Source organism: Furipterus horrens, unplaced genomic scaffold, assembly GCF_987537825.1.
Source record: "Furipterus horrens unplaced genomic scaffold, mFurHor1.1.pri manual_scaffold_1, whole genome shotgun sequence".
NCBI lineage: Eukaryota > Metazoa > Chordata > Mammalia > Chiroptera > Furipteridae > Furipterus > Furipterus horrens.
In genome coordinates this window covers 6,256,300-6,278,484 of record NW_028327171.1, presented here as the reverse complement: position 1 = coordinate 6,278,484, position 22,185 = coordinate 6,256,300, and the positions used below count along the sequence as shown (strand labels likewise).

General features: G+C 48.1%; 1 protein-coding gene across 1 annotated transcript; it reads left to right on the top strand.

The window, feature by feature from the left end:
• Positions 1 to 4,413: 4,413 nt before the first annotated feature.
• Positions 4,414 to 21,846, top strand: LCA5L (lebercilin LCA5 like; the record flags this gene model as incomplete). The annotated part of the gene is made up of 8 exons (XM_090270969.1): positions 4,414 to 4,648; positions 10,772 to 11,286; positions 13,204 to 13,341; positions 17,093 to 17,177; positions 18,555 to 18,661; positions 18,827 to 18,944; positions 21,037 to 21,237; positions 21,313 to 21,846. Coding segments are annotated over 8 exons (1,923 nt in total), but the record flags the coding sequence as incomplete, so codon positions are not given.
• Between the last annotated feature and the right edge of the window lie 339 nt (positions 21,847 to 22,185).

Here is a 22,185-nt window from a genome sequence, read left to right as displayed (position 1 = left end):
TGTAAACACTGCTGGTTCAAAACATAAACGCTGCCAAAATCTGAAGTGCACACTGCTATAAATTTCATACCGCAAAAGCCAGTGTGCTAACTATAAGCATCAATTGCGTGATACTAACTTCCTTGTTTTCAAATCCTTGAAGGCAGAAGCTGGCCTTCTTCCTCACCCACAGTGCCCAGCAGACACTAAGTAACATTCTTCACCTAAACTTTTAATTAATCAGTTAATTAAGAAGAACATGAGGTGGTTGGCCTAAGCCCTGGGTTTTTCCATAATGCACCACATAACCATAGTCTGCATGTTTCTGCTGATAACAATGGTGAGGTGCAGCCTATTTACATTAATGCAAAGACACCCTAAAGCAACGTAATCAGCTGAAAGTTTAGTTATAGGCCCAGAACTGGTCATCCATCAGTTTTTATCAGGTCAATGAGAAAAGTGGTACTTAACAGACAGAATATTCCAGAAAGCTGCTTATTTTCCCCATGTTATATCAGTGTTTATTAAACTAAGAGACCAGGATGACTTTCTATACTACATCACACGTAGGACAGTCACAGCAGCTTTAGCACTTTGTGAGCCTGTGATTTAGGGGGAATCTCTTTAAAAATGTAGGTGCAGCCCTGGCTGCTGTGGCTCAGTGGATTCGGCGTCGGCCTGCAAGCCAAATGTCGCTGGTTCGATTCCCAGTCAGGACACATGACTGGGTTGCACGTCAGGTCCCCAGTTGGGGGCGCAAGTGAGAGACAACCACACAGTGATGTTTCTCTCCCTCTCTTTCTCCTTTCCCCTCTCTCTAAAAATAAATAAATAAATAAAAATAAACAAATAATTTTTTTTTAAATGTAGGTGCGGTCTAGTCACACCCTCAGACCTCAGTATTCTCCCCCAGAAAGGACGAGACCACCGCTCACCCACCCTTAACCTGCTGATGTTCGTCGGCTCACTGTTCCTGTCGCATCGAATTCGGTGTGAGTTACATTGATTAATCTAAGACCTTAAGGAACAAGTGGTTATTTTCAATATATAGTCTAAGATTTTGAACTCGAGAACAGAGGTACAATCATGGAAGCCGAATAGCATGTAGTTCCCCAAGGCTTACCGCACGTCTTCACAGAACTTGACGTTTTCAGGTTGCGGTGGTCAATGAATCGGGTCACACTGTGTCCATTTTGGGTCAGGCAGCATGGTGTAGGGACAAGTACTTGAAAGGCAGACCGACTGGATTCAGAACTCAGGTCACTCTGTGTGTCCTTGGACAAGCTACTTAGCCCTTCTGAGTCCTAGTGTGCTCATCTGTAAAAGAGGGTTAACGATACCTATTTTCCAGCCCTGCCGCTGTGGCTAAGAAAGCTAACGTACGTAAGCTCCCGCCTCTGTGCTCAGCACACAGTGGGTGCGCACACGTGACCATCATTCACACGGTCACGAGCAGCGGCTGTGTGGCAGCAGCGTCATGGGCCTGGAGTTACAAGCGGAACAAGCCACAGTCTCTTACCTGCAGGGCGTTTTCAGCCTTAATGAGACCGCTGGGGGAGTTGTTCTAGGCCAGACAGTCGGCGGGCAGACAGACTGACTCAGTTGCGTCCGTCCCGTGCAGACGCCAGCGGAGCCCCTGGCAGTCCGGTGCCGGGCGTCCCGGAAGGACCCTTCCGAGGAGGGAGGCTGCTGCTTGCTGACCGCCTGCTGTGTGACCAGCGCTGGGAGAGCTGTCTTCCAGCCCCATTTCCCCCATAACGACCCCGTGAGGTCGGCGCTCTTGGTCACGTTTTACAAGTGGCCAAGACCGCCTCACTAAATGACTGACCCAGATTCAAACCCAAGTCTGCCGGCCTCAGCTCGTCCGTCACCTACCCCGTCACACTCCCAGTACTGCAGCGGTGGGACTGTTTGTGACTGTAACATGAAAACCACTCTTGAATGCAGCCTTTATCCCACGCTGCTGGCGTGCGGCGGTTTCTCAAAGGAGTGGCCTGAGGTAGGAGAGGAGGAGAGGGCAGCCAGAGTGTAGCGTGCATCAGGATCAGCTGATCCAAAACAAATTATTCTGCGGATTAGCAACCGTTGTTCAGGCAGTCTGGTCTGTCTGGATGCGTGGGGAGAGAATTAGAGGCTAAGGTCATGAGTAAGAAGAGGTGGGGAGGGGCACTCCCAGGGACAAGGATAGGCAGACTCTGAGAGCTACAGCGGAACATGTGTGGGCCGTCGGGGTCTCTTCATCCAGATGCAAAGCTTCAGAAGTAAGGGTCTTTGCCTGCGCTTCCGCCCACAGTTACATGGCAGGACGTGTCTGGACAGGTCAAATTTTTTTTTAAAGATTTTATTTATCTACTTTTAGCGAGAGGGAAAGGCAGGGAGAGAAACATCCATGTGTGAGAGATACATCGATCTGTTGCCTCTCATGGGCCCCCAACTGGGGAGCTGGCCTGCAACCCAAGTCTCTGCCCTGACTGGGAATTGAACCTGAGACCCTTTGATTTGCAGGCCAGCACTCAGTCCACTGAGCCACACCAGCCAGGGCTGGACAAATCACGTCTTAACTAGGATTGCATGATGTCACCACCAGTGTGTAGGTTGTCATCATGATGCTTAATAAGAACAACCCTGACCTTGAAGCTGGAAAACATGGACAAGCATAACCTGTCTGAGTCTGTCCCCTTCATGTGGCTGGGATTACGTGATGCGAACGCAGTTTGTAGGAAGGCAAAGTACTAGCTAAATACTAAGGATAATGCTGATGTTACTAAGACGAGGATTCGGGCTAAGATTTCTGTAGCAGGAAGGTTATGAACTGCTTGGTGTATTTCATCAGAAGAGGAGAGAGCTGGAAGGTCAACCAGACACAGAAAAAGGAAGAAACAGATTTAAGGGGGAAAACCCTATGAGTAGAGAGAGTGGTCTTAGATTCCTGTTGGCAAGAACCTGATGATAGCTGGTTTTCCTTTTGCTTTCTTGATAAAAACAGAAGAATCGAGAATATTAAAGGAAAAAATATTCCTCTCGGAGACCCTGGGAGCTGGCTTCCTCTGTTTCAGATGGCTGTGGCGGCCGGCGGCTGTAGGGAGGTTCTAGGGGCCTGACTGAGCCGGGGGCAGTAGCGTCACAGAGAGGCAGAGCCATCTGGTTTCTGACCAGAGTCGGTTTTATTCAGGGCATCCTTTGGCCGGTCTTGCGTCTGATTTCCTGTTCTCTCCGAAACATTCCTGGCCCCTAAGTGAAGACCTACTGTGTTCATATTACTTTAACTTGTACTTAATTGGAATTAAAGCCCCCCTACGTAACAGAAGTGTGACTCTGTGTAGGTCTTAAATGAGTTTCCAGTCTCGGCCTTTGGTGACCATGTGGCACCGTGTGCCCTGATTAGACAGATATTAGGATCACACCCTCAGATTTCATTTTTGTCGTTGCCTTTTAACTGTATTTCTTTGAAGTCTTCTGTCCTATGGTTTAGTTCCCAAAGGAGATTTTTACTTTTCACATTGAAGAGTTAAATGTATAATAACTAGACAAACTTAGTTTGATTTTTCCAAACCATTATTTATAAAAGTCTGGTTTTTGTATAAATGAAAATATGGTTTGTTATTTGCTAAACAAATGGAAATTTTTCATTTGGTGCATTTTCTTCAAAAAGGTTTCAACCCCTGGATGATTTTCTTATGGAAATCACCATATTTTTCCTCAATTGCTTCTTCTGCCATCCTGCAGAATATCATCAGGGAAATCATATTCATGTTAATGTAGTCTAAGTACAGCATAAAAAGAACTGCAAATTTCCTAAATTAAAACATAAAAATCCTTATACTCACGTATCAGGTAGATTAATCCTAATCTATATTTTTAATCTCAGAATTAGGTGATTTCATCCTTAGTAAATGAAAATGCGTGCCTCTGGGCAACTATGTCTGGGTTTTGCATATGTCACGTTTCATACCAGCCACCCAGACTTAGCAGGTACGGTCGCCTTCTTCAGTTCTGATCAAGGCAAAAAAAAAAAAAAAAAAAAAAAAAAAAAAAATCCCAACAGCCAGCCCTAGGGAATGAGAGTATAATTCTCTAATTCATAGATTGTTGTCATCGTTTTTACCGGATATGAACTTTGTTTTATATACCTGTGAATATAATTTCACCAAAGTCTAGCCTCAGGGGTCTTACATTTTATGCAGAAACATATAAAAACCAAACTGAGATATTTCCAGGAAATACTTCACAATAAGGTGTTGCTTCACATCCGTAATTAATCATTAAAGTTAAATGTCATAAAGTTCAGGTTCGTTTTCATGTCCATAGCCATGGATCTAAAAACAGTCTCCTTCCGTCAGGTTTGCCATGTCCTCGGCCGACACGGCGGAAACCCGCCCAGAGGAGCGCTCCCCCGGCGCGGCCTCGGAAACCCGCGGGCGGCCCCCGCGGCCCAGGGGCAGCCCCAGCTCAGCCCGCTCCCCGCGGAGCAGCGACGGTTCCGCTCAGATCGTCGCCTACAACCGGTCTCCGTGTTCCTGCGGGAGTTCAAGTTCTTACGATGATTACTCAGAAGACTTCCTTTCTGAGTGTTCAGAAACAGCCGTTAACAGAATTCATTTAGAGACGCCTGTGGAAAAGGGGAAAGGGGAGAAGGAACCCCGCGTTTCTAAAATCACCCGCCCTAAAGGTAAGCAGCAAAATGTCCCAACCGAGACCCACGGTGTGGTGACGGTGGCGGTATTCTCTAATGCACTGATGCGGGAAGTGGCCCGTACTGTGTTATTATTTTTCCACGTTGTAGCCGTGTGCTGTAAGTAAAGTTTTATAGAAGGAGTTAGGAAATAGAGGAACGAAGAGTAGTTACAGGATAACGAAGTTACGTGTAAAATGTTAAGGCCCAGCCCGCTTGCGCGGCTTACTCGGGGAGCCCACGGGTGAGGGCGGGTCCCTTTTTAGTGAGCGGGTGGCCGTGTGACAGAGCACCGCAATGCCTGGATTTCCCTGGCTCTGTGCCTTTCATCCCAGCGGAGGAGGTACAGTCTGAAAGACCAATGAACGACAAATTCCTGTCTCAGCAGCCCAGGATGAGGGGCTCCAGGTGTGGGGAGGCATGTTGACAAGGGCGATCTTTTGAAACCAAGATGGTTCCAAAGGCTGTTGATAATGTCCCTACCCGATGGGTTTTAGAAGCACCAACGCCACTGACCCCGGACTGTCCGAATCGGAGCCAGCCTTGTGACGGCCGCAGTGTCCTCGCTCCCGCCTCCCGGCCCCCCGTGATGACTCCCCCGGAGTCTCGGCCGCCCTGGGCTCACACACATTCCTTGCGCTAGAAGCAGCTGGGACTCCTTCCCACTGTGACCGTGAGAACGACTCTCAGTCCACAGCCGGGAACTAGAGCCTGTGCGGGGGAGGGGAGGGGACACACCTAACTGTCACCCCCCAGCCTGACTAGGACCCTCCGTGCCACTGCTGGGTCATCTAGCATCTTCAGTTCCCCCTCTTTCCTAGCTAGAGAGCAGGGATTCTCCATCTAGGAGCCATGCCTGCGAACCCCGTGAAAGGCTAGGCGTGGTTTCTATGGGTCCGCGTTTGTGAACTCTTCCAGGGAGAAGGGCCCAGAGCTTCCAGCAGACCCTTAGAGGGTTAGAAGCCCCTCCCAGGAGGTGGCAGTCCCACACCAGGGGCAAGGCCCAGGGCAGAGACGCAAGGGCGCACAGCTCCCCCAGCGGGCTCGGCCCATGGAAGAGGTGATCAGTCACGACAGAACATGCCCTGCAGGCAGCCGCCACAGTGGCCCTCACCCTTAACTGCGTTTGAAACTTCCGAAGCCCGAAAGCCAAACATTTTCCGTATCCTTGGCACCAAAACTGATTTGGCAACAAAAGCCTGATTTGAACCGACATGAGGCTGATCTTTATTTATTTCGTGTGAATAGTCCTATCTGTTCTACTATAAAAAGACCCCTTGATTAAAGTGTGCTGCCCCTGATCCTACTGGGATGGAAGCACCATGAAAAATACCACACATGCACCTTAAAACATAACACACACCCCCATTCAAGAAAGCGTGGCCCCAGGGGTTTATGACACAGGAACATGGGTCTATGCACTGCAGGTCATACTGAGACCACACTCTGTGGGACTGTGAGACGCAGTTAGTGTTTGTAAGACTTTCTACGAGACGCGAACTGCGTTTCTGAGTTCTAAGCACCTTAAAATTTAACTTTTAAAAATTGAGTTTTCATTTATTTGTTCCACAGATATTTATTGTGTGTTGTGTGTATTATGCAAGATACCTGATCATAAATTGGGAGCAAGCTAAATTAACTCAGTCCCCAAACTGTCCGAATTCTAAAGGGAACTCTTCTGTGTATGAACACTCTGAAATTACTTTAAATATTGGGTGCATCTTTAACTCAAAGCGTATGCTCCTAAGGATCCTTGCTCCAGTGCATCGTGAGCTTAAAATACTTGTAACATTAAGCTTTGTCACAGCATGATAAAGTCTTTTCTTGGTTTATCCTTTTGTTCCCTTACAGCTCATGTTTTGTAAGTGTTTGTCAAAGACATTTAAGTACAAGGTAGTTACTATGATTCTAAGCCAAAGCCAAGATCCTTAGTGTTTTAGCTGGTGCAGCCCCCTCTCAAGTGAGTGGTCAGTGTCCGTTCAGCTTTCTCATGTGTTGGAAGTAGGTGTCTGACCCTCGGGAGCTTGGAACACTGGATCAGGAGCCACCAATGGAGACCTGGGATTCACTAAAGAATAACAACATCAGCCCTGGCTGGTGTGGCTCAGTGGGTTGAGCTCTGGCCTGCAAACTGAAAAGCTGCAGGTTCAAATCCCAGTCAGGGCACATACCTGTGTTGAGGGCCAGTTCCCTGGCTGGGAGGCAACCGATGTTTCTCTCACACACTGATGTTTCTCTCCCTCTCTTTATCCCTCCCTTTCCCTCTCTCTGGAGAAAAAAAAAAAGCAAGCAATATATATTTCTACAGTTTAATGTTCAAAAATTGGTTATTTCCTTTTTTGTAGAAAATGTCCTTTCAGTACTCTTTCAGTTATACAGGACGGGGCCGAAGTAGTTTTTACAGTTTGTATGGAAAATAATACAACAACTAATAAGTAATAATACAAGAATAAACTCTGTTTCGCACATTCACAACTGTAAGCCTGCGTTTGCTCACCCCTGTACGTCCTCCTTTAAAGTCCTTTGTCAATACAATGCCCGAACGAGTGCTAGTCACTCAGAAAAGCTGGTGCCCTGACAAGGAGGCCATTGTACTGCATCGGGTTGCTGGGACACCTCTGCCCCGCTGTCGGCAGTCTGGTGCAGGCGGAGGACCTAAGGCGGTGCTGAAGAGACCCACGCCAAGGGACGGACAGTGGGGACCATGGAGAACAGAAAGGGAAAGGGCCCTCTGTCTGACCCTCTTCTTACCCTGGTCCTTGATGGAAGTGGGCATTTCTGTCAAGGTGAAATACAGACTCACCTGGAAGAGAGAGAACCTGGAGGAGGGCAGGCCATCAGGGGTGAGCGGGAACACAGCTCAGGACAAAGAGCAGACCCGACTCCGGGCAGGGACGGCCTCGAGTTGGGAACAAGACCCTGGCACCAGAGAGAGGGGAAGAGCAGGAGCGGGGACCAGAGGAGGCCGGGAAGCTAGGGGGAGGAAACAGCATGGGCCAGAAAGACAAGATCTCCCAAATGGGAGGGGCTGGGAGTGAGGGGGACTCTAGGAAGGAGCCAGCCAGGGCCGGTGCAGTGTGAGCACCTTGCCTTACAGGTGATGTGACGAGTGCCTCTTCAGTTACCTGTGGACTTAAATGTACACGTTTTTGATGAATGAACTTAATTTGAGTGTTTTGGCTCAATGGTTTAAAAATTAAGTACCCTGCTCTGTCCCGTGTGGCTCAGTTGGTTGTAACATCATCCCACAGACGAAAAGGTCACAGGTTCAATTCCTGGTCAGGGCACATATCCACATAGTGAGTTCAGTCCCCGGTCTGGGTGCATAGGAGAAGGCAACCAATCAGTGGTTCGCTCTCACATCAATTCTCTCTCTCTCTCTCTCTCTCTCTCTCTCTCTCAATCTCTTTCTCAAAAAATAGAAGATGTCCTCAGGTGAGGATTAAGAAAAAAAATAACAAAAACAAGTATCCTAAGAGGAGTTTTACCATTGACCTACATCTGCCTTAATTGTATGACATGGGAAAGAAGTGATAAGTTTTACCCTTACTATGTGTAGGTTAGGAGAATGAGATATGAACTCCTTCAGGATTAAACCACAGTTTAATTTTCTGTAAGCTCGATAGTTATATAAGTATGCATGCTGTATATAATATGAATCTGTTCTCTACCACTCAAACACCAAGTGGCATGTTTACCTTCCCAAAGCAAGCTGGCTCGTCCTCTCGGGCGCACCCGGTCGGGTAGATGAGAAACCTGACCTCAGGTGTGCTTGGGAAATGGAGGGCATGGGGAGGACCCTGCGCAGACGGAGCATCTGGGGAAGGGCCTCTGGTCCCTCATCTTCATCACTTATGCGTCCTTGTCCAAGCCTATGTGAGCTTTAAAAGGCTAACGGCTCCTCTTTTCAAAGCACCCGTGCCCTCTCAGCACATCCCCCCTGTGGCCTCGGCCGGTGCCCCCATGGCTGGGGGGGTGATTCCCCAGGCTCCCACCCGTTCTAACTGCCCACCCTCCAGTCACTGGAATGCACATGAGACAGGGGCACAAGCCTCACAGCCCACGTGACCCCCCACCCCTCACCTGTCTAGTCTTGGGGAACCCCTTCTCCTGTCCAGGGTCACATCATACAAGAGCTGGAAGACGTTACAAGTTGGAGATCAAGTTCAGTCATGCTGGACGTGGTGTAAAACATGACAGCTGCCACCCACCCCTGTTTTAATCCAGCCTGATCCACGTGGCCTGGGTCGAGGGCTCCCCTAGCCAGTGCCCAAGCTCTTCAGGTGACCTTGACACCACCATGGCACATGTCCACTGGCCTCTGGTATGGGTCACAGCGTCTGGCCTTCCGATTTTCATTGTACTCAAACGCTGATTCCAAAGTACTCAAATATTCAACCATGGCTCCTACTCATTTGTTACCAGTAGAAAAATAAACACCACTGGAGGCATATTTGTAAAGGCAGCTCATCAGTTATTGATGTGATACAGATACTGTGATGGTGGTCAAATCCTTGGGGTCTAATCACAGCCAAGACTCAAACGCTTCACCCCCAGAAAGCACCCTCTGTTTCTGTCGGCTCGCTGACTCTGTCCCAGGCAGACTTGCTTTTCCCCCCAAACACACTGGGCCGTGTCTCAGAGGGTGTGTCCACACTTGGCCAGGACTCCAGTGGCCTTGGCCATGAGAGTACCCCCTCTCTCCAGGATGAGAACCAGGTATTTTAGGCGCCAGAATTCAGATTCGGTCTCTCTCTCTCAGAAAGTAGATATGCAAATACAGTCATGCCTTGGTGTTCGGCTTCAGAACTCGTCACGCCCCGTACTTGCTGCATTTTGATGAGAAAACAATGTTTCTGCACTCGGTGCTTGCTTGCCACTTGGCGCCCCCCTCTTGCAATGAAACAGAGGTCCGTGTGATCAGTTCGGTACACGTTGGTTTCAGCGCTCATCATGAGTTCCGGAATGAATTAACAAGTACCAAGGTAGCACTGTATGTACACGTGTGCATACACACATGTTTGCATACATGGGTGCGCATATATACGTACATGCATATCATACAAAGGCACAAGGATGAGTGACAGTGGCATAGGCACACAGACCTGGGTTCTGTCTCACCGCTTACTAGCTGTTTACACTTTGACAAGTGACATCACTAGGCTCAATTTGTTCACCTTTAAAATGGGATAACAGGCCCTGGCCAGGTAGCTCAGTTGTTTAGAGCATTGTCCTGATACATCAAGGTTGTGGGTTCCATCCCTGGTCAGGACACATACAAGAATCAACCAATAAATACATAAATAAATGGCACAACAAATTGATATTTAAAAAAATAAAAATATAAAATGGGATAACAATACAGTGATGTTGCACAGACATTTGACATTCTCAGATTCAGTTACATAAACTTGGTACTTATATGTTTGCTATAATATTGTTTAGAAACATTTTGTTTAAAATAAACCCCTGAACACAAGCCCTCTAACTCCTTTATTTAGTGCCCAAAGTAATGGAGGAAAAATGGCCTTTGTTGCATTTATTGAGAAAGGAAAGTCTGTATATATACTCTAAGCCATGCAATGGCTTTTAAAGTGTCTTTTTGAATATATGAGGTCTTCGTACATAACACGGGGCTGTAATGTTACACTCTGTCTCCTAACATATTGTCAGAAGGTTTACATCGGATAATCTATAGAAAGCATTTAGTTCAATATCTGACGAACAGTCAGCACTTAATAAATGTCCCCTGTTATCATGAACTTTAGTTTAGCTTTATAAAAGAAATACGTACAGGTTTCAAAGTCAAAGACGATCTGGATTTCAATCCACTGTGTCCCTTTGTGGTTATGTAACCTTGGACAGCAGACTAAGATGTCTAGGTGTAAAATAGACTATTACTGGCCTGAAAGAATTGTATTAAATGAGATGGCTATATATAAAGCACCTAGCCTAAGTATGGTGTTCGTCAGAGGTTAGTTCTCTCCCCTTTTAGTTTTCGTGAGTGTGCGTATCTGTGCAGGAGAGAGGGTAGCAGACATTTACATTTGCGTAGCTGCATATCTGTAGAGATAGAGTTAGAGATATAACTAGTAACAAATTGGATTATCTGCTTAACAGGCCAGCTGGAAATCTCAGTTGCAAAAAAGCACAAATGGAATGCATCATTTGTCAACTCGGTAGCCAGTGTGATTACCCAGAGAAGAGATGCTGTGACTGATCACGTACTCTCAGCAAGGCTTTGTGAAATCAAAGAATTAAAAAATGAATTAACTGACGCCCATCTTAAACTGGAAGCCACAGTTATAGAAAACCAGTTTTTGAAACAACTTCAGATTAGGCACTTGAAAACAATAGGAAAATATGAGACTTCAAAAGATAATGTACCTCAGATTCTGGTTAGACATCAAAACGAAGATAAACATTTAAGGCAGCTGCTTAGGAAATCCAATGAAAAGGAGAGAGCTGTGTCTAGGAAGCTCAGAGAAGCGGGCAGCGAGTTCCTGAAGACCAAAGATACCTTGCAGGCTCTGCAGACACTTTCCGAAGACAACAGTCTTGCGGAGACGGAAGAACTTACGCAAAGACTGGCTACTCTTACAGCAAAAATGGAGGCAAATGACCAAAAGCTACAGGTCTGTATTTCCGAGGCCTAGAAATGTTAAGGCTCCAGGATTTAACACCGAGCGGGTCACGGGCGCGTCTGTCCCTGCGGAACCCAGCGCTGCCACGCGCCTCGCCCTGTGGGCCTTCACAGTGCTGCTGCTCGCCACGCGGGGGCAAGGGGCAGGGGGCAGGGAGCGGGGCTGGCGGCCACGCGAAGGGGAGACAGGGATGGCTGGGGCCTGGACGTGTCCCTTCTGTTACAGTGAGCAGGCCCTAGGCTCTGTGTCTGAGAACGACCGTTCCCTTGGGAGCGGAGGCCTCCCACGTGCCGGAAAGGCTGTGTCGGGCCGCGCTGTGTCGGGTCCAGCCTGTCTTAGAAGCCAGCCCTCTACTTCCAGCTCCTTGGTCAAAGGCTGCTTCCGTTCCTGTCCTTACGTTCTCCCTCATCCGTCCGTCCCATCCCTGCCACAGAGACTATTTTGGTATTTAAGAAATAGACGTTTTTCCCAGATAATACTCCTGGAAATAGAGAGGGAAAAGGAATTAAACTAGTTGAAGAAATGAATGGGTGGATTTTCCTTAGCCACGCGTGGTTGTCCAAAGGTTGGGGGCATCCCACTGGAGGGATGATTTGGAAGAACACCTCGATTATATTGAGAATTCTGCCTCTTTTACATCAGAGAGGTTTTGGTCTCTTTAGACGTAAACCTATAAGTGGAATTAATTTACTGTTTAATGCTTTAAAAAGTTATGGTAAGAAACAAGTATTTTCTATGACGTTGAAATGAGTAGAAAATATCGATTCATTTCACCTCCTTTTTAAATCTCAGTTATCTCTTCTTTGGTAAAACCCTCCTCTACTTTCAAAGAGGCTTTGCTCACCTGCAATGCACATGTCAGCTACGGGAAATACCGGGCAGCTCCTTTTTCACTGGTGCGAGTCAGTTTCCACTTCTCTCATGTGGCCTTTCCAGTAATATTGGGTCCATCTTAGCACGGGTCCGTCACGGAAAAGTAACTGTATTTTTATCTCACCAACATATATTTACGTATACCAGTTTTTATATCTATAAACAAAACAAAGACAATTCAAGAACTAATTGCGAGTTCCTGGCCGGGGCCACCATCTCTGAGGGGTTTGCATTTTCTCCCCACGGCTGATGGGTTTTCTCTGGAGCCGTGGTTTCCTCTCGCGTCCCAGAGATAAGCACTTGAGGGGAATCGGTGTATCCCCATGTCCCACTGTGAGCGGGTGTGGCTGTGGACATGAGTGCACCCTGCGCTGGAAGGGTGCCCTGTCCCGGGTGGGTCCCACCTGCCACCCTGGGCTGCCAGGAGCCACTCCAACCACACACGACCCTCAACTGGAATCAGCGGGTTGGAAAAGAACTATCTTGTTATTCATCTTCCTTAAATGTATGTATAGCTCACGTTTATTTCAGCGGTTACTATTGGGATGTGTTAGGTGTTTGCTTAGATGTTCGGTGATGTTTTTGTGACCAGAAATATGCCGTAGGAACTCAACTCTAATTCATATCAATAGTTTTTGTTACATACATCACTCACTTAGTCACAGTTTCCTAGAACCTTTTGGCCACGTTATGCCAAGTTAGCAGAGTACTTCATATCAGCAGAACTGCTTCGGTTTAAATGTGACCTTGATTATATGTACTGATTTTCAGAACCTGTTCAAAAAAAGTGTTTTATCAAATTGCAAAATATAAAAAGCATTAGGTTTCAAAATAATCATATTCTCTGAAGTCGTGATCTGGGATTTTGGCTTTTTGTGGTTATATTTGTTGGTGCTGTATGTCCCCCATACGAGCCATCACTAAAATCGTATTAAAAATTTGCACTTCTCATGAGTGTAATTAATTCCATTGACACAGAAGTGTTTAATAAAAGTACCCTGGTTACAGAATAGGTGAAATGTATACTGTTTTCAGAGGCTAGAGAAGCAGCTGAGGTTGAACAATAAAGCCTTCAGTCGGCAGCGGGCCACCGAGGGCCAGAAGATTTTAGCTGCCCAGACGGCTACGAAGACGCTGCAGACGGAAGTCAGACGCCTTCAGCAGAAACTTAAGGTAGTTCTTTCACAGCAAAATGTAACTAAATTTGCGAAACTCTGCTTCCCAAATTGTCAGAGCTATTTGTGCCTATTACATCTTTAACTTGTTTAACTTCAGGAATATGTTTCTCAAGTTAACTTCTGGGCCTACAACCATAGGAACAGATAGAGAATCTGAAGTTATTACGATGCATTAGCAGCCTGGTAAATGTGCACTTCATTAGCAGAAGTAAAGCTCTCTTCTATTCAGTGACTGCGGTTTGCATTATTTTTATTTCATCACATGACATAATATGAGTGTATTTTCTTAATATTTTAATGGAACCCAGAGTAAGTTTTTAAATTTAAAAATTAACTTATAACATTAAAATATTTGAGTAATTTTAGTGGCCTGTATACGTATTTTAAAGTCACACTTGCAAATATGCTTGAAAAACTGTCCTTTTTAAAGTGTGTTTTTAAAATGAGAATTAAAAATATTTTTCCCATCTTTTGCTATGTTTCTGCTATGTTCCAGATTTCTAAAATGTCCAACAAGATGGAAAAGCTAGATAAGACACTTAACAAATACAGCTGTTTTGAACCTCAGCTAGTGAATCTAAGCTTGACTCCTTGAGACCAGAACTTTGTTAGGACCCTTTCCCGGGAGCCTTGAGAGTGCTCAGAGGCAGCAGAAGAGGACAAGGGGGGAGAGCTGGATGTCAGTCCCCCTCACTCCCCCCGTCTTTGTAGAGCAGGAAAAGAAAGGCTCCTTTCTTCTCTGGAGTCTCAGGAAACTTCAGAGTAGATTATGCCGGAAAATGGGCATGACCACGGCAACCGGCTTGGAAATCTAACAGAAAAAGCTTTTAAGACACCCCTCACACACACACACACACACACACACAGACACACACACACAGGAGACACAACCGGGGAATTTTTAAATAAATGTTGTGCTTTCACATGTAGTCATATGCAGACATATAAATAGTATGTACTCATTAAAAAACAATTTTGACAGGAGAATACTTAATGAAATGCTTAAAGAAAAGAAAAATACAGAGTCCTGTACACATTAAGATACAAATTTACTTTTGAAAAGAAGAGTAAATAAGCCTCCACACAATGTATTTTTGTTCACGTGTACAGGAAATGAGGAGTCCACATAGTAACAAAAAGGAATAATCCCCAGGACATGCTGGTAACTGAAGAAAGAAGACAGATGAAATGCGTAGCGTGCTACTACTTAAGAAAAGGAAGCAATACAAATGTGTCCACAGATTAGCTTATGTTTTTAAAAGAAAAACAATAGTAAGGTAACAATGGAAGTAGGGAAAGAATACAGTAGAAGAGACACATATAGAACCGAGATTTCTTGAATATCTTTTTGGTAGATTTGACTTTGGGGCCATGTAAACATTTTGTGTAATTATGAAGCAAAAGAAAACACCAAAAACTTGAAAAGCATTCCCTAAAAAGCCAAAGTATAATGAAAAAAACAAGCACGCTTTCTCCAGTGCTGACTGAACCTCACAGAGAAACACCATCCCCAGTGACTTACGACGCTTTAATTTCACTCACCGCCTGTGCCTTAGATGAGTGGGTAAATGAAACGTTACATATATGCAGCAGCGGAATGCAACCAGCCTTAAGGAGGAGGGAAGTTCTGACACGTGCTGCAACATGGAAGAACCCCGAGGACAGATGCTTAGTCAGTCAGACACAAAGAGACAAGTACTGTGGGGTTCCACTTACATGAGGTACCTAGGAGAGTCAGGGTCATAAAAACAGAGACTAGGGGTGGTTTCCAGGAGCCGGGGAGAGGGCAGAATGGGGGCTTCGTGTCTAATGGGGACAGTCTCAATTTCACAAGATGACAGGAGTCACGGGAATGCGTGGTGGAAACTCATTTTTAAAGCCACCCAGCACCAAGTGCAGGCCATGCCCCCTCTCCGGAGTGTGGGCCAACGGGAGAGGCACAGGTCAGCCTTCCGCGGCCCCCCAGCGAGGCCCTGCACCCCGGTTTACGTCCGGGCTACCCGCACACCCCCACCACAGAAGCGGTGTCATTCCCGCTCCAGTTCCCGGGAGCCATCTCTGCTGACCTCAGGATGGCCCCACACGTGACCCGGCTTCCCCTTTACCTCTGAGCATATGTTCTCTCCTACGAATGGTTCACGGACATCCCACGGGTGTTCCTAGCACAGATTTTCCTATTGCTTCTCTTGATTAACCGGCTGAACCCAAGCACGCACGTATCACGGACAGTGTCCCGAGCCTGCTGTCTTTGATTCTGGACCAGGCTCAGCGCTGTGACCCACCACTCCATCCTTTGTCCCAAGTGTAAGGGGGGACTGACTGTCCTTCCTGGTTCTTCCTCTTGACCCCTGGAGCCAGGCCGCACCTGCCAGTCAGCAGTTCTCGACCTGCCCCCTCCTGCTCTCGCTGCTGAGCACACGCTGACCCTCTCACTGAATTGTCCAGGTCATCCCAGCTTTCCCCTCTAAACATCAAGACCCCTTGTCTCCTCCCGCTCCGTCCCCTCGCCCTCCCCTCCCGGGCTTCCTCTCTGATCAGATGGGGCATACCTTCCCTCGTAGGCCCACCTCCCGTGGGCCGGTTTTGCCTAGAACTCAGTGGCCTTGAGTCTGACAGGCTCGCCTCCTGATGCGTGTGTAAGAAGGCATGTTTGGTATTTAATCTCATCTTTCTTTCCTCAGCGAGCCAGGGTTTCAAACCTTTGTTTTGCCGAGACCTGAAAGAGAATGTTGGGACACGAAGCCGAACCATGACGTCCACGCACGTGCTGTGTGGGCGCAGGCCTGTCTGGCGGGGCGTCCTATGGTGGCGGAAACCTCCCGTCCGCACTGCCCACGGCTGTGGCTGGCTGCCACGTGCAGCGCCCCGCACGCGGGGTGTGGGTAGGGGGCCCGAGGGCTGAGCTGTTCATTCCGTTTTACTTTAATGAGTTTATTTTTTGTTTTTATTTTTCAATGACGGTTTACTTTATTGTTTTGTATTGGTTTCAGGTGTGCGGCATAGTGTTAGGCAGTCACAGACTTTACAAGGTGTCCCCCTGGTAGTTCCAGCACCCGCCTGGCCCCACACACAGTTACTACAATGTTACCGACTGTGTTCCCTGTGCTGGCCTTTACGTCCTCGTGACGGTTCTGTAACCGCCAATCTGCGCTTCCTACTCTCTTCTCCTTCCCCCCCGGCTGCCCTCTGTGTCTCTGAGTCTGATTCCATTTTGTTTGTTCGTTTACCTTGTTCTTTAGGGTTCACAAGTAAGTGAAATTATATGGGTCTTGTCTCTGACTTACTGCACTGAGCATCGTACACTCTAGGTCCATCTATGCTGTCATAAGTGGTAAGATTTCCTTCTTTTTCTGCGTTTTCATTTGTTTAAGTCACGACATGGCTGGCGGCCACGGAAGTGCTGTGTGTTCAGACATTGTTCCCTCCCCAGCTCCCGGGAGCCATCTCTGCTCACCCCAGGACGGCCCCACACCGTGCAAAAGAATAATCAATGCCAGGGGACAGGACAAAGTGAAAGGAGCTGGCTTGGAAACCTCAGACATATTGTCCCAATCACCATAGTTTGTCCCTCTGTTAATAAGTACTTTGTGATGTCAGGAATGAAATACAATGACACGGCCTACTTCTGCTGGAATTATAGATTTTCTTTAAAAAATACTGAACTCACTTAAATTGTTTTTTAGAAGAAAGCAAGGTTGATCAAGAGCAAATATTTACAGAAAAGTTGGTATTCTGGTTCTCTTTAGGAGAAGGACCGAGAGCTTGAAATTAAAAACATCTACGCTAATCGGATACTGAGAAACTTACATGGCCGAGAAGACTATCCGAAAGGTAGGTTTTAATTATGTGTCCTCAAAAATCTATTCTTAAGTACCCAGTCAGCTTTCCCTAACTTATATCACCAAAATAATGGATATTTTAAGTCATTTTATTAGGCATTAAAACACATTTTGTGATTCTAGAAGAATAAAGAAACTGTGCCGTGGTTGAAACAGCTAGAAAAGAGTAGAAATACACACATTCCTGTCTTCCCACCTTCTGCCCAGTCCTGTATCTTCTTAACTTCAAGTTGAGGGAGAGGAGAACCTTGCAGCTTGAAGCAAAGTGGCTGCCAAATATTGAACTTTCTGAGCGTATCTATTAGCCAGGGTGTGGATTTAAAAAAAACAACAACTCTATTTAGGTAGAGTTCACCTCGCTCCAATGCACCTATGTTAAGTGTGCAATTCATTGCGTTTTAACAAGTGCACGTTTAGTGCCAAGTAACTGCAGCCGCGTTCAGGACCGCATTCAGGACTTGGGACCTTTCCAGGTCCTGGCGAGGTCCCCGCATGCCCCCCTGAAACTCAGGACTCCCCCATGCCTGGCCTGAGGCAACCGCTGGGTCCCTGCTGGAGCGACAGCGCAGTTCGCCTGTCCTAAACGCCATACAAAGGGAATCAGAAGTGGCTGCTCCTCCGTGTCTGGCTTCTTCCGTCCAGCGCAATGTGTTTCAGATTCATCCGTGGCGGCGCCGCTATCAGCAGTTCGCCCCTTTTTATTCCCGAGTGGCGTTTTTTCCTTCAAGAAAAGATGCACTTTCCTTCCACCCCCCGAGAGCTCCCAGCGTAACATTCTGCCCAGAAGAGACACAGTAGGCTCACCCTGGTTCAGCAGAAGTAACTATGTGTTCACTTTTAAAGGCAACAACCTCCTATCTCCTTGCCGTCCTTTGTCTGCCTCTGGTTTATAATCCAGAATGACAGGCAGCAGAGACCATGAGAAACTCCACCGCGGGGCCATTTAAGTGGGATTACACTTCGGGGCAAGGGCAGGCTAGACTTTGTGGTCACGCCCCTTCGCCGGGGCCCTCAAACCGCTGGCGGGCAGCAGCTCCGACCCAGGACAGCCGCACGTCTGAGCTCTGACGCCCGTCTGCGAGCAGGGACAGCTGTGTCCTCGGACAGCCGCACAGACCCCCCTGCTGCCTGCTTCCTTTCGACTCGGCCACTGGGACTTCCATCATCTTGGTGGCCCCAAACAAGACAAAACCTATGGAATGGCAGGGGAACCATGACAGTGGCAGATGTTATGCCTACACTGAAAAGTTCTAGAAAAGAGCGTACTTTGTTTTATTGCATTGCATACTGTCCGTTATTTTATACTTAAAATCAGTATTGCTTCCAAATGTCAGATATGTCGCTTGTGTATAATGTACCTGTTCTGTAGTTTCTTCCACAAAATCAGTACAAGTAAACAGGCCAAGTGTTTCGTTTATAAGTATGAGACACCAGGACACCCAAACATCAGAAGATATTCCATCTTTGATGACTAAGGTACAGCAAATTTTAAATCTTGCAACATCTAATTAAACAAACCTTTACAAAAATAGACTACAGTCACACGTTCTGTACAAAAACTATTTGTAGTCGTTGAATGAAATGTGATTTAAAAGTATCTATACCCAAAAGATGAGTTTTCGCTGCTTTTCTGAGTCACAGGGTAAAGAAACAACAGGAAACCCCGGTCGTAAAGAAAAACCAACTGAAATGCTCCATGTAATACCTCGCTTCACCAGTACACTACCAAGCCAGGAAGACTCCAGAAGAAAATATGAAGGTAATTTAACAATTTTAATTCGTATTTATTCTGACTTTTGTAAGTGGTGAATTACTGTCTGTGTATAAAAGTACACGTAAAAGACACTGATACTGTTCAAAGAATTATTATAGAATTAACACCACGTAGCCGCTACCCTAAGAAATGGAACACCAGTGTCCCCTAGAACACGCGGTGGGCCCTTCGCACCGCATCCCCCGCCCCGAACACCAGAAGCCACCACAATGGTCAGCCCGTTATTCACACCCTTGCTTTGCCTCTTGATTCCCCATCCTCATAGGGATCCTTAAACAACATGTTCGGTTATGACAAACTGAGCGGCAAACCAAACCCAGCTGCGTGAAGGGCAACACTGCCGCTCATGAAGGCTCACCGGGGACTTCCGGGGAGGTATAGGCTGGACAGAACGTCGCATCAGGCCCCTGAGCACACAAGGGCCCCGTCAGGGTGAGGTCCCGCACCGTCCTGGGAGCAGAGAGCCCATCAGCACAGGGCGCCTGGCAGGGCTGCTCTGCGGGTCCGGGAGAGGTTTGGGCGGGACGGGCTGCTCAGAACGGCCTGTTCTTACGATCCCCAGGGCTCACCTCCAGCTCTGGGCAGCAAGTCAGGGCAGAACGTGGCTGTGGGGTGAAGCGAGCACTCAACCCACCCAGGTGGGGGCACAGGATGGACAGGGCAACCTCCCCCTCAGGCCAAGGACCTGCTCACCGGGCATGCGCTGGCACAGGGGTAGAGAGGAACAGGGGTCTTGGGGACACCAGCCCTTCATGCTTAAGCCTCTTTGCCTCTGGACTGGTGGCCTTCTGCCTCTGGTGCACAGCTTGTCACCTGGGATTGCCCTTCACGGGGGGACCAGATCTGCCTCCTCTGGCTGCTCTGCAGCAAGGGCTGGAGCAGGGAGGCTGGCCGGAGCCCGGCGCCATAACCCAGACAAGGGACAAAGGTGCACAGATGGGGGTTGGGGGCAGCGGAGTTGAGAAATAAGCCATTTCACCTGTCTCCAGATTTTAACATTTGCTTTAAGGATCATAGGGCATAACATTAACAACCATTTAGAATTAAGTATACATCTCGCTGGCTTCTTTGCTCGCCAGTGATTCTAGAAGCATATTCTTCTCTTACTAGAATCCCTTGTTTATTTTCCTGGAGTGTAAGTGAATAGTTTTGTTTCAGAACGTGTTCGTGTGAGAAAATCTGCCAGCTCTTTGCATGTTCAGCACTGTCCCCACACTCACAAGGGACTGGCCGTTCCAACCCGTAAGCAGACACCAGCCTCGTCTGATGGATGTGCAGGCGACCTCTGCGGGTTTGCGCCTCGGGACGTGTGCCTTCGCGCGCACCAGGCCAGGACCCGCAGAGGACCGCCCTTCCTGACGGGGCTGCTTCATGTGACAACGCGCTGGGAAAGCTGCTCCTGCCGTTCCCGGCGGGGCTGCCCACCCGCTCACCATTCATCACAAAGGCCGCGCATTCCGCAGGCCGCCCGCGCCCTCAGCTGCCTAGCCGCGGCCTGCCAGGCGCTCGGGAGGTTCGCTGCTGCTGTGAACCGCGCTCGGTGACACCCGTAAGCTGCACAGCGTGCACTTCTGTGAGGTTTGGTCCTGGAAGGGCCGTCGTTGTGGCCGAGACTATGTCCACCTAAAACTGTGACCGATGCTGCCCAGCTGCCACCCAGGCAAAGCTGTGCCGATTTACACCCCCGCCCCCAGACGGGGCACGGAGGTCCCATTTCCCCACGTTGTCACCAACTCCGGAAATCACCTGCCGGTTGGGCGGGGGGAAACTACCCTCGTTGTTTTAACTGGCACCGCCCCCGGCGAGGGGTTCGAACATCTCGGAATCACTTATTGGCACATTTTTCTTTAAGCGCCACTTCCCTTCCGGTTCCGTACCCCTTTCGGGTGCTCTGTTCTAGGAGAGGGCGACACCCGTGCCTGTTAACAGCACCTCGCCGGCGCTCTAGGGCCGAGCGCGCCTATTTCCTTGCCTTTTAGGCCATGTCACTGTGCTTGTCAGGAATAAATAAGTGCTGCAAGTAAACGACAGTCCGTTCGTTTTAAAGGTCCCCAGATTGATTCTTTTTCTCACGCAGATCTGTCAAAGGAAGGGGAGCATCTGACAGCACGAGCAGCCTTGGAGGACACCGGGAAACAGAGAGAGACAAGAGCAGACCAGGAGAAGGAAAGCGCTTTCGAAAGCGGACAAGGACTCCCAGCAGAAAGCACCCAAGCCGGCCACCCTGAGCAGGAAAGCCAGCGGGAAGACGACGCAGGAAAAGAGGGGGTTAAAAAAGGTCTACAAATAAGTGACGCGGATGAGGTACCAAACGCAAATAAAGACGACGCAGGAAAAGAGGGGGTTAAAAAAGGTCTACAAATAAGTGACGCGGATGAGGTACCAAACGCAAATGCTGCTCCGAACACTAAAATACTCCTCAGACAAAGAAAGCATTATTCATTCACAGAAGCCACGGAAAACCTGCACCACGGACTTCCTGCTGCGGGCGGGCCCGCCAACGCCGGGCTCCGGAGAAGCCAGCCCAGCGCGGGCCCGTGGTGCGGGCGGGCCGAGGGGCTGGGGCCCAAGCCCTCGGAGGGCGCGTACGAGCCCTCGTTCGGAAAGGCTTCCAGAACAAAAGCGAAAGAGGCGGCTTTCAGAGAGAAGAAGAGCAGTCTGATGACGGAACTCTTTGGGCCGGGCTACATGTTTAAAAATGACCAGGCAAGCGCCGCTGTGGAAGGGTCAGAGGGGACTTGGAAAGGTGCGAAGACGCCCCAGCCACCCCCCAGTCAGGCCCCCATGGGCAATGCTTTCGGGGATGTTAAAGGAACTGTGGTCAGCTCCATTAAGTCATCCTCACCTACAGAAGGAAAAAGAAAAATAATTATTTAAATAAAATCGATATTCTACTACATTCCGGTTTGATATTCTGGTTCGTTTGTGCCTTTAATCTTGCAGCGCGCGCACGTGTGTGTGTGTGTGTGTGTGTATGTGTGTGTAAAGACGGATGCACACTACATTCCAAAATACGGGCAGAAAAGCTGCCCCACGCACACCAGAATAGTGAACCCAGAGACAGGACAAACCACCCACCTGCCCTGGGATCCACATGGTGTGCGAACGGACCACCCGCATCTTTGAATGCGGTGGCATCGCTCAAGGACTTATAGGAGAACAGCACCCTAGAAAATCCTCCTACTAACTGTTCATTGGTAACACCACAACTACAAAGAAAATACAC